The sequence below is a fragment of the Miniopterus natalensis genome, chromosome 19, assembly GCF_054644295.1.
Source record: "Miniopterus natalensis isolate mMinNat1 chromosome 19, mMinNat1.hap1, whole genome shotgun sequence".
NCBI lineage: Eukaryota > Metazoa > Chordata > Mammalia > Chiroptera > Miniopteridae > Miniopterus > Miniopterus natalensis.
Window position 1 is genome coordinate 20,332,377 of NC_142099.1, and position 13,142 is coordinate 20,345,518.

Sequence of the window (13,142 nt, forward strand, 5' to 3'; positions counted from 1 at the left end):
ATTGTAATAGAGACTGACTTTAGTACCAATAGCCTGCTATGACTGTCCTCTACCCCAAGCCTAGCTTCTCCCCTTTGCTACTGCTGCTGTTTAGTAGCTGCTACAGGGAGAACTCCTCACCTCCCACCACCATAATGTTAGTGATGTAAAAGTGAGGGAATAAGCAAGGGAGATATCACTTCATCCTGTATAAAATAAGAGATAACAGTAATAATAAGTTGCCATGAAAACAGCCCAAGTGTCCATTATAAGACAATGGATAAACTACAATATTTTCATATGATGGAATATTGCTCAGCAATATAAAGGAAGTACTGATCTATGCAACAATATGGAAGAATCTCAAAAACATTCTGAAAAATAAAGGGAGCCTCATACAAAAAGGCACATATTATAATTCCATTTATGTAAAGTTTGAGAACAGGCAGAACCAATCTATAGTAGAAGAATTACCAGAACAGTTGTTACCTTTGTGGAATTAGGAGAAAGAACCACCTGGGAAGGAGCATGATGGAACCTTCTAGGGTGACAGTAAGGGTCTTATCTTGCTGGGAGTTTTGGTTACACAGGTACATGCATTTGTCAAAATTAATCGAATTTGCACTGAAGATTTGTACATTTCATCATATATAAATGTTATCTTCAAAGAAAAACTAAATACTGAATTCTAATTAATAATATGCATGCTGAAACATTTAGAAGGAAGTATATTGTCTGCAAAATACTGATAGAAAATGCATCAAAATATAAGATTGATGGATCAATAGAGAGAAGGGTAAATATTGCTAAGACAAGCACAGTAAAACATTAGCGGTAGAATCTAGGAAGCAGGAATATAGGCATTCACTGTAAAAGAATTCTTTCAACTTTTCTGTATGTTTTAATTTTTTTATAATTGTTAGAAAAAATCCCAAAATTTGTACATCCACAATCATAGCAGCTTTATTTACCATAGCCAAAATATGAAAGCAACCCAAGCGTCCATGATGACTTTCGATAAACAAAATGCAATATATTCACACAATGGAATATTATTCACTTTTAAAAAGGAAGGAAAGCCTGACACACGCTACAACATGGATGAACCTTGAAGACATTATACTAAGTGAAATAAGCCAGTCACAAAAGGACAAATATTATGTGATTCCATAAAACGAGGTATCTAGAGTAGTCACATTCATGGAGATAGTAGAATGGTGGTTGCCAGCGGATGGGGGATGGGGGAAATGGGGAATTAGTGTTTGTGAGTGTAGACTTTCATTTGGAGAAGATGAGAAAGTTCTGGAGATAAATGTTGGTGATAGCTGCATAACAATGAATGAATTTAGTGCCACAGAACTGGACTCTTCAAAATGGTTAAAATGGTAAATTTTATGTTTTATGTATATTTTACCACAATAAAAATTTAAGTCGCCAAAGCTCGTAAGAATTTAACTACTTTCACTATTTTCTGATTTTGTGTTAAATATGTATTTCTGATGTAAAGTATTACCATATGCTTGATTTTTAAATAGCATTAATGCAAATGAGCATAATTCAACATTTCTCAATTAGGATGAATGAACAAAGTTCCTTGAAATTAATCAACTATACAACCAAAATAACATATAGTCAAACGTAAAAGTTATTTAAGAGATTGCATTTTTTCTTCCTTTTTCAAATCTTAAATAAAAGCATAAATTTAGCCTTAGTATACTGACTCTGCAACCTAAACCTTGTGCTTCTTTGTTAGGTTAATACTAACAGTTCCACCAGATTTTCCAGCAGTTTCTCAAGACAAAAAGCATGTAAATTGTATTCTGATATGAGCCACAGATTTAAAACAAAATGAGAAGGGAAAGAAAAGGAGTCAAGAGAAAAGTGCCCTCCCTCAAAATATTTGAAAGGATCAATAAATATATGGAAAATGGTGTAACAATTATACCTTCCAAAGGACAGAAAGGAAAGAACTTAACTAAAGAAGTAGCTCAATAAAAGGGGAATTTGGGAGTGTTTTAGATAAGAATCTATGGAAAAAACAATGAATACTTTTGGGGGACCAATGATAGCTTGCACTGGAATGCTGTAACCTATTTTGTTCACATATTGTTACATTGCTACATTGGTCCTAAAAATTTTAAATTAATGTAAAGGTTTAAAATGTTATTTAAATATAATCAAGAAGCATGTATTTAATGTCTACTCTATATGGCACTGATCCGAGAAATAATGTGCGTGACAAGAATTATGCAGATATAATTTATGTCTGATGACTGATAATATTCTGCTCATATTACTCATACTTTACAAATTATTTAAATCATTATCTACCCTTAAAATATATATATTTTTTGAAAACCCATAAATATTTGACATATGTGGGGAGCTTTATTAATATGACTCAATGATAAAAACTGAATCACCATTTGAAAAAATAGGCTCTTAGATCTTCACTTTTACACATAACACCATGATGCTATAAACTTGTACCTTAAAACATCTGATATGTGGATAGCTTCCTGAATAGTAAATATAACTACAAAACTTTTTTCTATCATGTGAAATATAGACAATGTCCTAATTACTGTATCAGTAGGAGACACCATGTAACTTTCTCAAATTAGAAATATATACCCTACTCTAGTAGTAGTAATTACAACTTAAATAAACAAACAATATATATCAGGAATTATACTTATGTATAATAAAATAACTTCATTATGAAATATTAATATTTTATTTAAAAGGTACCTTATATATGTTCATGTGCTATAATGGTTACAAATCCAAATATATGCATTTCAGGCAATATAATAATTGTGCTTATTTCAAATATGTGGGAATGCAAGTGTAGCATATTTTATTACTATAATTAAATTTCTTTATGTGCTCATAGCAAATTTTAAGGGCAATAAATGTGATTTTTAGTCATCTAAGGACAAGACTTAAATTGAGTTGAACCTGCTAGATAAACATTTTAAATAAAGTCCTACACCATCCCAAAGAATCTTAGGCAATCAGTGGTGAAATATCTCAAGTTCATACAGCACATAAACACAAAGGAGAATTGGATGTACTCTCAAAACTGTAATTGTTACCCAACTTATTATAGAGAAATGCCATTATTCTGATAAAGGGGTTACAAGTATTTAGTTAGCAACTTAACTTTGAGGTTATATACTTTTAGTCCATCACCAAAGCTTACCAACTTGCTATTTGCTAGAGCTTTAAATATTATCAAGCAGTACCATTACTTTTATTTAGAATGTTAAGTTTAATTCTCATTTTAAGCTCTCATTTCCCTCACGTTCTTAAATTAATTCATACAAATCCCTGATTAATAATAAAAGGGCTTGCCATCAGTATTCAAAGCTCAGCCTGAGTTGTCATGGCTGAGAGGGCAGAAATCTGCTTGGAGTAATGAGAGAACCCAACTGAATTCTTAGCGTCTCAGTCTATGAATGCGTAAGCACTTCATCGAATGTCCTGGCAGGCTGGGGTAAAGGCGGCTGCACGGGTAACAAACTGGAAGATCTGGGAAGCTACTACATCAAAGTAACTAAATGGCAGAAGCAATACATTTACAAGTGTTCCTTTTATTTTCACAAACAAACATGTTATTAGTGTAAGCTGTCTGTGTTCTAGACATTTATTTTATTCCTTTCACTGCTGTCCAATAATCTTTGCAAAGGTCACGTGTGAATCTGATTTTCAGTACTATTTTTATACATTTATCCAAACCCACAGAACGTACAACACCAACAGTGAACCCTGAGGTAAATCAGGAATTTGGGTGATTATGATGTCTCAATATAGGTTCATCCTTGGTAAAAAAAAAAAAAAAAAAAATTACCATTCTGGTGAGTGATGTTAATCATGGAGGAGGTTATACATGTGTGGGGCACAGGGGTATATGGGAAATCTCTGTACCTTCCTCTCAATTTTATTGTAAACCTAAAACTGCTCTAAAAAATTAAGTTAACAGCATTAAAGCATAATCCTAGGATGACATTTATGCAACAGCTCTGGAGAGTAGCCAGTCCAGATTAGAGATGAAGAAGGAAAGAGGGTTTCAGAAGGAATATTGCTAAAAAATATATGGGATTGATTACCTGATGTGTTTGACTGCACAGAGAAGACCTCTGTTGGGCAATTTGAGGAAAAATTAATGACAGAAACATAGAACACTAAGAAAATATAAAAACAAAAAGAGACGCAATTATTAACCTTGAGAAAAACAAAATGTTGTACCATGCCATGCAGACTGTATTATTCATAACTAGCAGACTTCCTACCATACTGCCCTGGGGCTTGGCCTCATGACTTGTTTTGGCTACAGAAATGTGAACAGATGTGACACAACCTACGTCCAAGCAAAACCTTTAAATGTATTTGTGGAGTCTGGTCTGTCTGCCTTTAGTTTCTGCCCCTATCTATTGAGAATGGATTTCAGAATGAGAAAATACACAAAATCAAGATGAACTGATCCCAAACAAGGCTAGCAGAACCCAGCAGAGCCTCAGTGACCCAAAATCTTTTTGAAATATGAGCAAAAAAAGACATGTTCTTATTAGCCACTGAAATTTTGGGTTGTTTTTTGCTATAGCAAAAGCTAATACACATAAGTACAGTCCATAGCTCAGCAATACTTACATAGTCATAATATAATTATATTACATTGGTAATAATAAACACTGATTCAACAGTGATTCGATCAAAAGTCTGAAACTGAATGTTGTGATATAACTGTTGGGGGACAGGGGAAGACGGGTAAAAACAGCTGAATCCTAACATAACAGAAGAACATCAATAATGTCGAAAGTTGGAAAAATTGAGATACAAGCAGATTATTAAGAATTATGTAGGTAAATTGCAAAAGACACAACTAAAAGAATGGAAAATTTCTGCCTCAAGGGAGCTAGAATCAAATGTGAGAATGATGCAGATTAGGGTGTACTTTTTTGTTAAAAGACATAATTTGATCTTCTTTGAACTACCCACATATATTAATTTTATAAAAATTATAACTCACGAGCACAAAAATAAGAAACGACAATAAAATCAAGGGAAGCAATCACGCCTGATTTCCTAAAAAAAAAGTATTCTGATCCTGAAAGCTGAAAAAGACCCCTAGCTGGAATCATGACCTGGTTTTATTATTTCGCAATCTGGCATCTACTTTTTTCTAGCTACATCTTTCTTGGCTCTGTCTGTTTCACTATTTAGGGGAAAACAAACAATTGGCGGTTTCCCTTTACTACAGAAGTACAGCCTTACATTTTCATGACAATATGTTACACGAAAGATGTTGCCTAAAAGTGAGATAATACTGGGTGGGGCAAAAGGTTTATAGTTGTTCATATGGAAAATAATAATACAAGAATAAACTGTTTTGTGTACTCACAACTGCAAACCTCCTTTTGCCCCACCCTGTATCAAGGGCTAACCTGTACGGGCTGATTATTTATCTATTTTACACATTATCTACAATCACTGCATGCCCTCTCTGTAACAATGGTCACCTTCTGGTCATTTCAATCAGCTTTCACTACATTACCAATGAATGAGAAAAATGATTAAAAGTGAATTAAAGTTTGCTTCTTTTTTAACAACTATAATTCAGGGACAATTTAAGCTCAATATGTAAACAGTTTTATTCACAAAACAAATAAACTTAAGAAGTAATATATTTCACAAAATGTATTTAAATAGTGGGCCCACATTTAAATATTTGGATTTACCAAAATTCCTAGTTTTCTAGAAATATACTTATTGCGTAAAGGAAAACATACCATTTAAGATTTACTAATAGAGGGCACTAAAGCTACTTATAAACATTTTTATATTTCCTATAGGTCTCACTTATGTTAACAGTCTCTCCCCTTTATCATGAAATAGGAGTTATTTTGAGTGCAAGTTTCACCTAGTAACTTCTGTAACATGGACAGAAATATGATGGATACAGACATAAAAAGTATTTAACTGGGTGACACTATCTCATTTAGATATTCTGACATACTCTTAACCATACCATATTTTGAGTTGTAGTTCACAGGCCTGCCATTTAGAAAAAAACCACTGGGGCAGAACAAGAAAGCAAAAGAAAATAATTACAGGGCACATTTTTCATACCTCTTCATCTTTCATATTCACATCCACATTTTTCGATTTGATGACTTTGGATATATGGTCAATGTTGTTTTCCCTGCAGTAATCAAATATGTTTTTGTCTTCTTCCCTAATGAAAGTAAAAATAAAAAGTGTTTGTCTTACTAGGTAATCCATAAAAGATTCATATTTTTAACAAAACCTGATTGCTGCTCACAAACATTAATGAAATCTCTGTTTTTATAAAGAATTTTACATGAACAATAATGGATTTTCAATAAGACATAATACATCCAACCTCTGAAAAGACTAAAGTTCTTATCAACTATAATTATAGGGAAAAGTGTCATCGCTTTGACAAAGTATAACAGTACACTAATATAACATCTTCAGTAGACTATCTCAGTGCTCTTTCCCTCCCGTTACTTTCACACACTGATAGGCACATACTTCCTCTCAGAATTTTCCATTGCAGCACTGTAGCAAGAAACACTGTAATGTCTGTACAGAGGTATTGAAAGATCAGAAAAAGGTTTACTGCTTGTTTTACAGGACAACAGAATGACAAGTTGATTGCTACCCAAGTTTAATATAGATATATATATAATAATAATATATTGCTACCCAAGTTTTTTATATATATCTCACACACATAAAAGTAATTTTCTTAAGGAAAAGACAATTCAAGTATCACAAAATTCAGGAATCCTACATGCGATAACAGAAAAGACTGGGAACAAAAAATGAGAAGCATACTAGGTACCCAGCACCATTCTAAGTACATCGATGTACTAAATTAATTTATTCTTATCCAACAACTTTACAAAGAACAGGCAAGGAGAGATAACATGATCTGACAAATGGCATCGAGTCCATTAAAGGTAGAACAAGAGAGCTAGAACTCACTCAGATCAACTGATTTTGTATACAGTACATTTTTCTATTATATCTAGCTACAACTTGACTAATCGACTGAAATCTACTGTAGAAACTAAAGCAGTTCTTAACATGAGGCCTATGAGTTCTATAAAATAGGATACAGAACTATCTATGTAAACGCATGTACATTTTTCTGAATGTGTGTGTTGTGTGTGAGGGTGGGAGGGTAGCTTCAATGAGATTCTCAAAAGGATAAGTAACTTGGAATATTAACAATGAAACTGTTCCCTATGTGGACTGCATTTTCTGGACAGGCTTAAAAGAATGCAATTTGAGTTCCAAAAATTGTAACTAGTGTTTTATAACCTCAAGACCACAGCTTCCGTTCATCAGAAATTAAAGCATCTAGCCACAGGACTCCTATTTTAAAAGCAAACTTAAATACCTTGTACCCTATACAAATTATTAGCAGTCAGAGGTAATTAAGTTAAAACACACTATCTTGGCCTTATTCATCTAAGTCTCCCTAATGCATTTAATGTATTTAATTGAGCACCTACTACATGCAAGGCACTGGGCAAAATTCTGTTGATAACATGTAACAAGGACAAACAAGGAGCTTTGCATTCAATACATACACAGTAGAGTTGGGATGATAATATCCATACACCAGTAACATAGGGTATAACTGAATCTTCAGAAAGGCCTAAAAGAGTATAGAAGAGAAACAGCCTGCTTCAAGCTAGAGAAAATGAGCTATGTGTGCAGGAAGAAATCATGTTTAAAAGTAATACAGGGGTGAGCAAAAGTAGGTTTACAGTTGTTCCTATGGAAAATAATACAAGAATAAATAAATAATACAAGAATAAAATCTGTTTCGCATACTCACAACTGCAAATCTACTTTTGCCCCATGCTGTATGGTCTCTTGAAAATGTCCATTTTGCAGAAGAGAAAAATGCTTTTCCAGATTACCTACTCTGAAAGAAAATAGAGAAGTCTGAGGCTAAAACCCCAGAAAGGAGAAGTCTGATTTTTAAAATTAAGGTTGCAAAAAGTATCACTTTATCAATCTTTAACTACTACAAAAACACAATTTCTATGAAAATGTGCATTCAGAATAGCAACTTGAGAATAGGGACCTATTTTCCTCCAATCCAGTAACAGAGACCCCTCTAATTCAAGAGTCAGCAACTTCAACTGTGTGAGAGAGAACTGTGTCATTTTAAGTCACAATATAAAATGTACTCCTTACCAATTGTTTTGAATTTGAAAATAACGGGGAGTTGATGGTGGGACACAGAAAGGAAAGTAAGGAGGAGTCAGTTACTCATACCCAGTAATATGTACGGGTTAGTCATTGATGAGAGGACCTTCTGAGTGGTCCATCTTCCTGAATCCCAAATGTGCATGTATAGCTATACCATAAACAGTAAAAGACTAAATATAGTACAAACATATTCTAATTTTTGTTTACTATATTTTCAGTGTTTTTTTTTATATGCATCAAATATTTTGATTTAGTATAAGAGTTTTTGGAGGGCAGGCGGCAGTTTTTCGTCTGAATATCTGTCTACAGTTTATCATTGCTAAATATGTCAGGCACATAGAGGTATTTATAAAATACAATGTAAATTAAATATCAAACAGAAATACAATAAAATCACCATAAATGTGATACAAAGTTGAGCGACTAATATTAAAAAAAAAATTAAGTGATAAAACTTGGGCTTAGTTGTTGAGTAGTTATCTACACTCACTCCAAGTCTCACTTATCCTTACTTGCCAGCAACCAAGCTGTCAATACAATGTCACCACCTAGTGGCCAAAATGGAGAAACATCTGGAGCAACATCTTTTCACATCTCCTTTCTTGCCCCCTAACAAGGTCTGTACAATACACAAATCAAATTCTCTCTTCTCTACATTTCCCTGTTAATACAGTCTCCCAGAGGCAATCTTCCCCTCTAGATCCATACTTAAAGGAAATGTGCGCAAGTGATTCCAACCATTACCAAACACAGTAGTGAGCAGAGCCTTAATAAATGTTAGTGCCCTTCTCCATGTTCTCAACTTATCTTTTCTCTTTCGATTCTTACCCAACTATGTTTCTCCCTCTTCCTGAATGAGAGAGAGACAATGATCATATCTATTTTTAATGGATGACTATGAGTTATGTTTATGACTACCTTCAAGGATGTCCCACATTATCCCTAGCACAAGACAGAATGTATCTCTTTAGATGACTCCACATTTTTGAAATTGACAGAAAATATATTTGTATATCTGAAGGAAAAGGATCACTGGCTTTCTCTGAAATATAAAGGCACATCCTTACGGAAAAGAGGGATAGTGTTTAAGTATGGACGTCTTTCATCAATCATATTCCTAAATATGCTATCTGTACCACTTTCTACAAAGACTGCATTTCCCTATCAAAAGAATATTTCAGGTTTCATGGCAGGCCACCTAGTCCATTTAACTACTACTTCATCCATCTGACAGAATTAAAAATCACACTTATGGGGCTAGCTCAGATATCTAACTGTTTAATAGATACATTCAATAAATATTTCAATTTAGTTTATATACTTACAGAGCAACTAGTAATCAGATATAAAAACAGTATTCCAGTAAACAGACAATAGAAAATTATTTCTTGAATAAAAACACAAAGAAGAGTAAGCCAACACCCACACAAATATAAACAAATGCTCTTAACTCCTCAAAATAAGAGATGTATACCTGTGGGCTCTGGGGGTATTCAAAGACCTTTAAAGGGATATGTAGGTATGGATAATTTTATGTGAATCAATTTTCAGTTCAATTTCTATATAAATGCACTCTTTCCTAAACTGATCTACCTGAAAAGGCTCCTGTGGTAAATATTTCACCACCATTCTCCTTTCAACATTCCCTCTGCTTAATCACTGGCCCCCTACCCCTAGTTTTTAAAAGAAAGCCACATACCCCTCTCCTTACTATGGTCTACTTCTAGGAAGGATAACCAAAAGACTTTACTAAGATTTAGCAAACTAATATTATTTAAACCTGTTACTCTTTTGCATAAAAATACTGTTTTGGGGAAAAATATCAACCCTAGGTTGTATTGCCTCAAGATGTAAAATCTTCCATGGTACCAAATAAAGGGACAATTTGGGTAAAAATTTGGTGTTGGGAAGCCTTCTATAACTAATGTTGGAGAATTAAAGAGGTGAAATAAACAAAACAAAAAACTGACTTGATGCTAAACTCTGTCTCATTCTAACAGAAATAATATTCATCTATTAAACTACGTATTTTTAAAAACATCTGTCTCATTGACACATTTTCAATAAAATGTTTACATGTGCTTAATCATTATTTAACAAAATTTATGATGTATATTGACCAACTCTATAGAAATAATTCTAACTCAAATGAGAAAAAAGCTTTGGGGTAACAAAAATTTAAGTTTTTTAAAAGTCTAATATATACATATTTTTGTTGCAGAGAATTATGTTAGTGTGATAAAACTACACAAAATATATTACTTTTAAATAAAATTATGTGGGAGAAGTAGAATAAAAGAAAAAATGACGTAAAATTTCTAACTGTTAAAAAATTTGTTCATGTATTTTTAAGTCAAGATCAGAATTTTATTTAATTAAACTTTATTTTGAGACCATTGATGATTCATATGCAGTTGTAAGAAATAATAGATCTCTTGGACCATTTCCCCAGTTTCTCTCAACGGCAGCCTGTTCTATCAAAAAATGGATTATCAGCCCTAGCCAGGTTTTCTCAGTGGTTAGAGCATTGGTCTGTGGACTGAAGGGTCCTGGGTTCGATTTTGGCCAAAGACATGTACCTCGGTTGCAGACTCAACCCCTGGCCCCAGTCAGGGCATGTGTGGGAGGCAACCAATCGATGTGACTCTCTTACATCGATGTTTCTCTCTCCAAATCTGAAAAGCAATGGAAAAAAATATCCTTGGGTGAGGATTAAAAATGGATTATAATTACAGCATTTTAGATTCCATTGGATACATCTAAAAAAGTGATGTTTATTTTAAATTTTATTATTTACAAAATGCCAGAGATTATACCCTTGAAAATTATTTAAACTTTTAAGTAATTTTTTAAATGTTATCTTAAAAATGTAAAAGAGAACATAGTCTTCCAAAATTCTCTTAGGGACTACATCAGGAAGGTTTTTTGAGTACCACTGCTCTAACCTAATATTCTAGAAAGTAGACGCCCAAAGCGAGCAGCAGGCTAATGAAGGATGATGGAAGAAAGCACTATATGAGAGTTGACATGGCAGCCTTGCTTTGAAGGGTGAGCTGACAACACAGGTGGGTAATTGTAGGGTTCTGAAGAAAAGAAAGAAAAGGGAAAGCATCACCAAGAAGACGTGTTCAGGGGAACCTTTAGCACTTGGTTACGGTCAGGTGTTGGGAGATAAGGTTAGAGGGTTACACTGGCATAGGTCTCAAAGGGCCTTGGCACACTCACTGCATATAATGTAAGGAACAAATGTAGGTAATGAGTTAGCTGGGGAACAAAACAGTTAATCACCTTCCAAAACCCAGAATAAAGGGAAATAAAATTGCCCTCTTAAGCTAAATAAGCTACTAATGAAAGGAAAAAGGAATGTCTCCCATATTTTAAGAGCTACTTGATACAGACACTAACCTTAACACATCTAAAAAAAACAAAGAGACAACGTCTCTGATAGATCTTATAATGTGCAGCATCTTATAATTAATTAGTTGTTTTTTGTTTGTTTTTTTAAATACTGGTATTCTAAAACCAATGGTGCTTTAGAGTCAACAAAGTAATAGGGTAGGTTCAAAATACACAGTGCCAAATGGACAAGTGAATGATGACAGAAAGAAATCATATAGGGTATACTGAATCACAATCCTCCAACTCAGAATGCTACTAGATCTGAAATTAGTTTCAGTTATGGGAAATAACCAGTTAGTTCCCCTCCCCCTCCCTGTTTTATGATAATGGCAACATCTTTTTTCACCAAGTTATAACTATTTTTAAGACTGTGATATATAAGTAGTGTACCTAGTTATAGGACTAGAAGATTCTAAAAGCCTTAAATAAAAAGTTCTATTTATTATCTTATTTATGTGTTAATGTTATTAACATATTTTTCTCCCATTTTTTTCAAGCAAGCAATGACAAAGGAAAGATCAATGTATACTTCTTGTAGATAACTCATTATACTGGAAAAGTTATTTAGCCATGATTTATGAAGACACCAGTTACTGAAAAGAAATTTCTACCTCTTAAAACCTGCTTAACTCTAAGAGTTGGTTGAAAATTTCTGATACTTTCAATGCCTATAAGAAAAAACATAGTTCAATTCTGATCAATTCTTGCAAAACCAATGGCCACATCAGAAAAATCTATAGAATCCCTTGACTAACAGGCTCCGCAGAGCTGAGTTATATTCTCAACCATTAAGGTAAGTCTAAAATCAATAAAAACAATTAATCCAAAGAAAACATCATCATCATCAGTATACTGATAAATGAAAGACTAGTCTCTAATTTTATCAGTACAGCACATTTTTAAAAACACTACGTAGAATGGGATTTAATTCAAAATTTAAACTGAATATATTTACTGTATTAATATAGTAACAACTGTCAAATTCAATTTCATCAGTTGGAGATTACAATGATTCCTCAAACATTTCAGGAGCAGTATAGTGTAGCAATTAAAAGCAGAGTTACTAACATGTGACCTTGAGGCAAGTAACCTAACCTCTTTGTCTCAGTTTCCTCATCTGTAAAATACAGATATTAATACTTACATCTAATAGGATTATTCTGAAAATTAAGTGAAGTAATATATAACAAGCATAGTATGGTTACTAGCATATAAGAAGTGGTCAATAAATGTTAGCAATATTATTACCGTAAGATTTTAGCATATATTGTAAGCTGGGGTCATTTCTTATATATCCTTATATAGCACCGTCAATAAATTCACTAACAAACATTAATTTGGCCTTCAAGGAAATAAAAATAAGCCAATGTATTTGGAGCAGAGTGAACAAAGAGGTGGTGGGGAGGGGAAAATTGGCATTAAATGAAGGTGATGAGAGGCCCTGTAAGACATGTTAAGGATTTTTAAATTTTATCCTAAGTGTTATAGGAAATCATTAAAAGGCTTTA

At 33.3% G+C, this 13,142-nt stretch overlaps 1 protein-coding gene across 2 annotated transcripts in view; it reads right to left on the reverse strand.

The window, feature by feature from the left end:
- Positions 1 to 13,142, reverse strand: part of ACBD6 (acyl-CoA binding domain containing 6) — a 110,582-nt gene that overhangs the window by 58,673 nt on the left and 38,767 nt on the right. For both annotated transcript variants that reach the window (XM_087827921.1, XM_016217871.2), the window contains one exon: positions 6,112 to 6,217. In XM_087827921.1, coding sequence (XP_087684047.1) covers positions 6,112 to 6,217 — 106 coding nt within the window. The remainder of the gene's footprint in view (positions 1 to 6,111; positions 6,218 to 13,142) is intronic.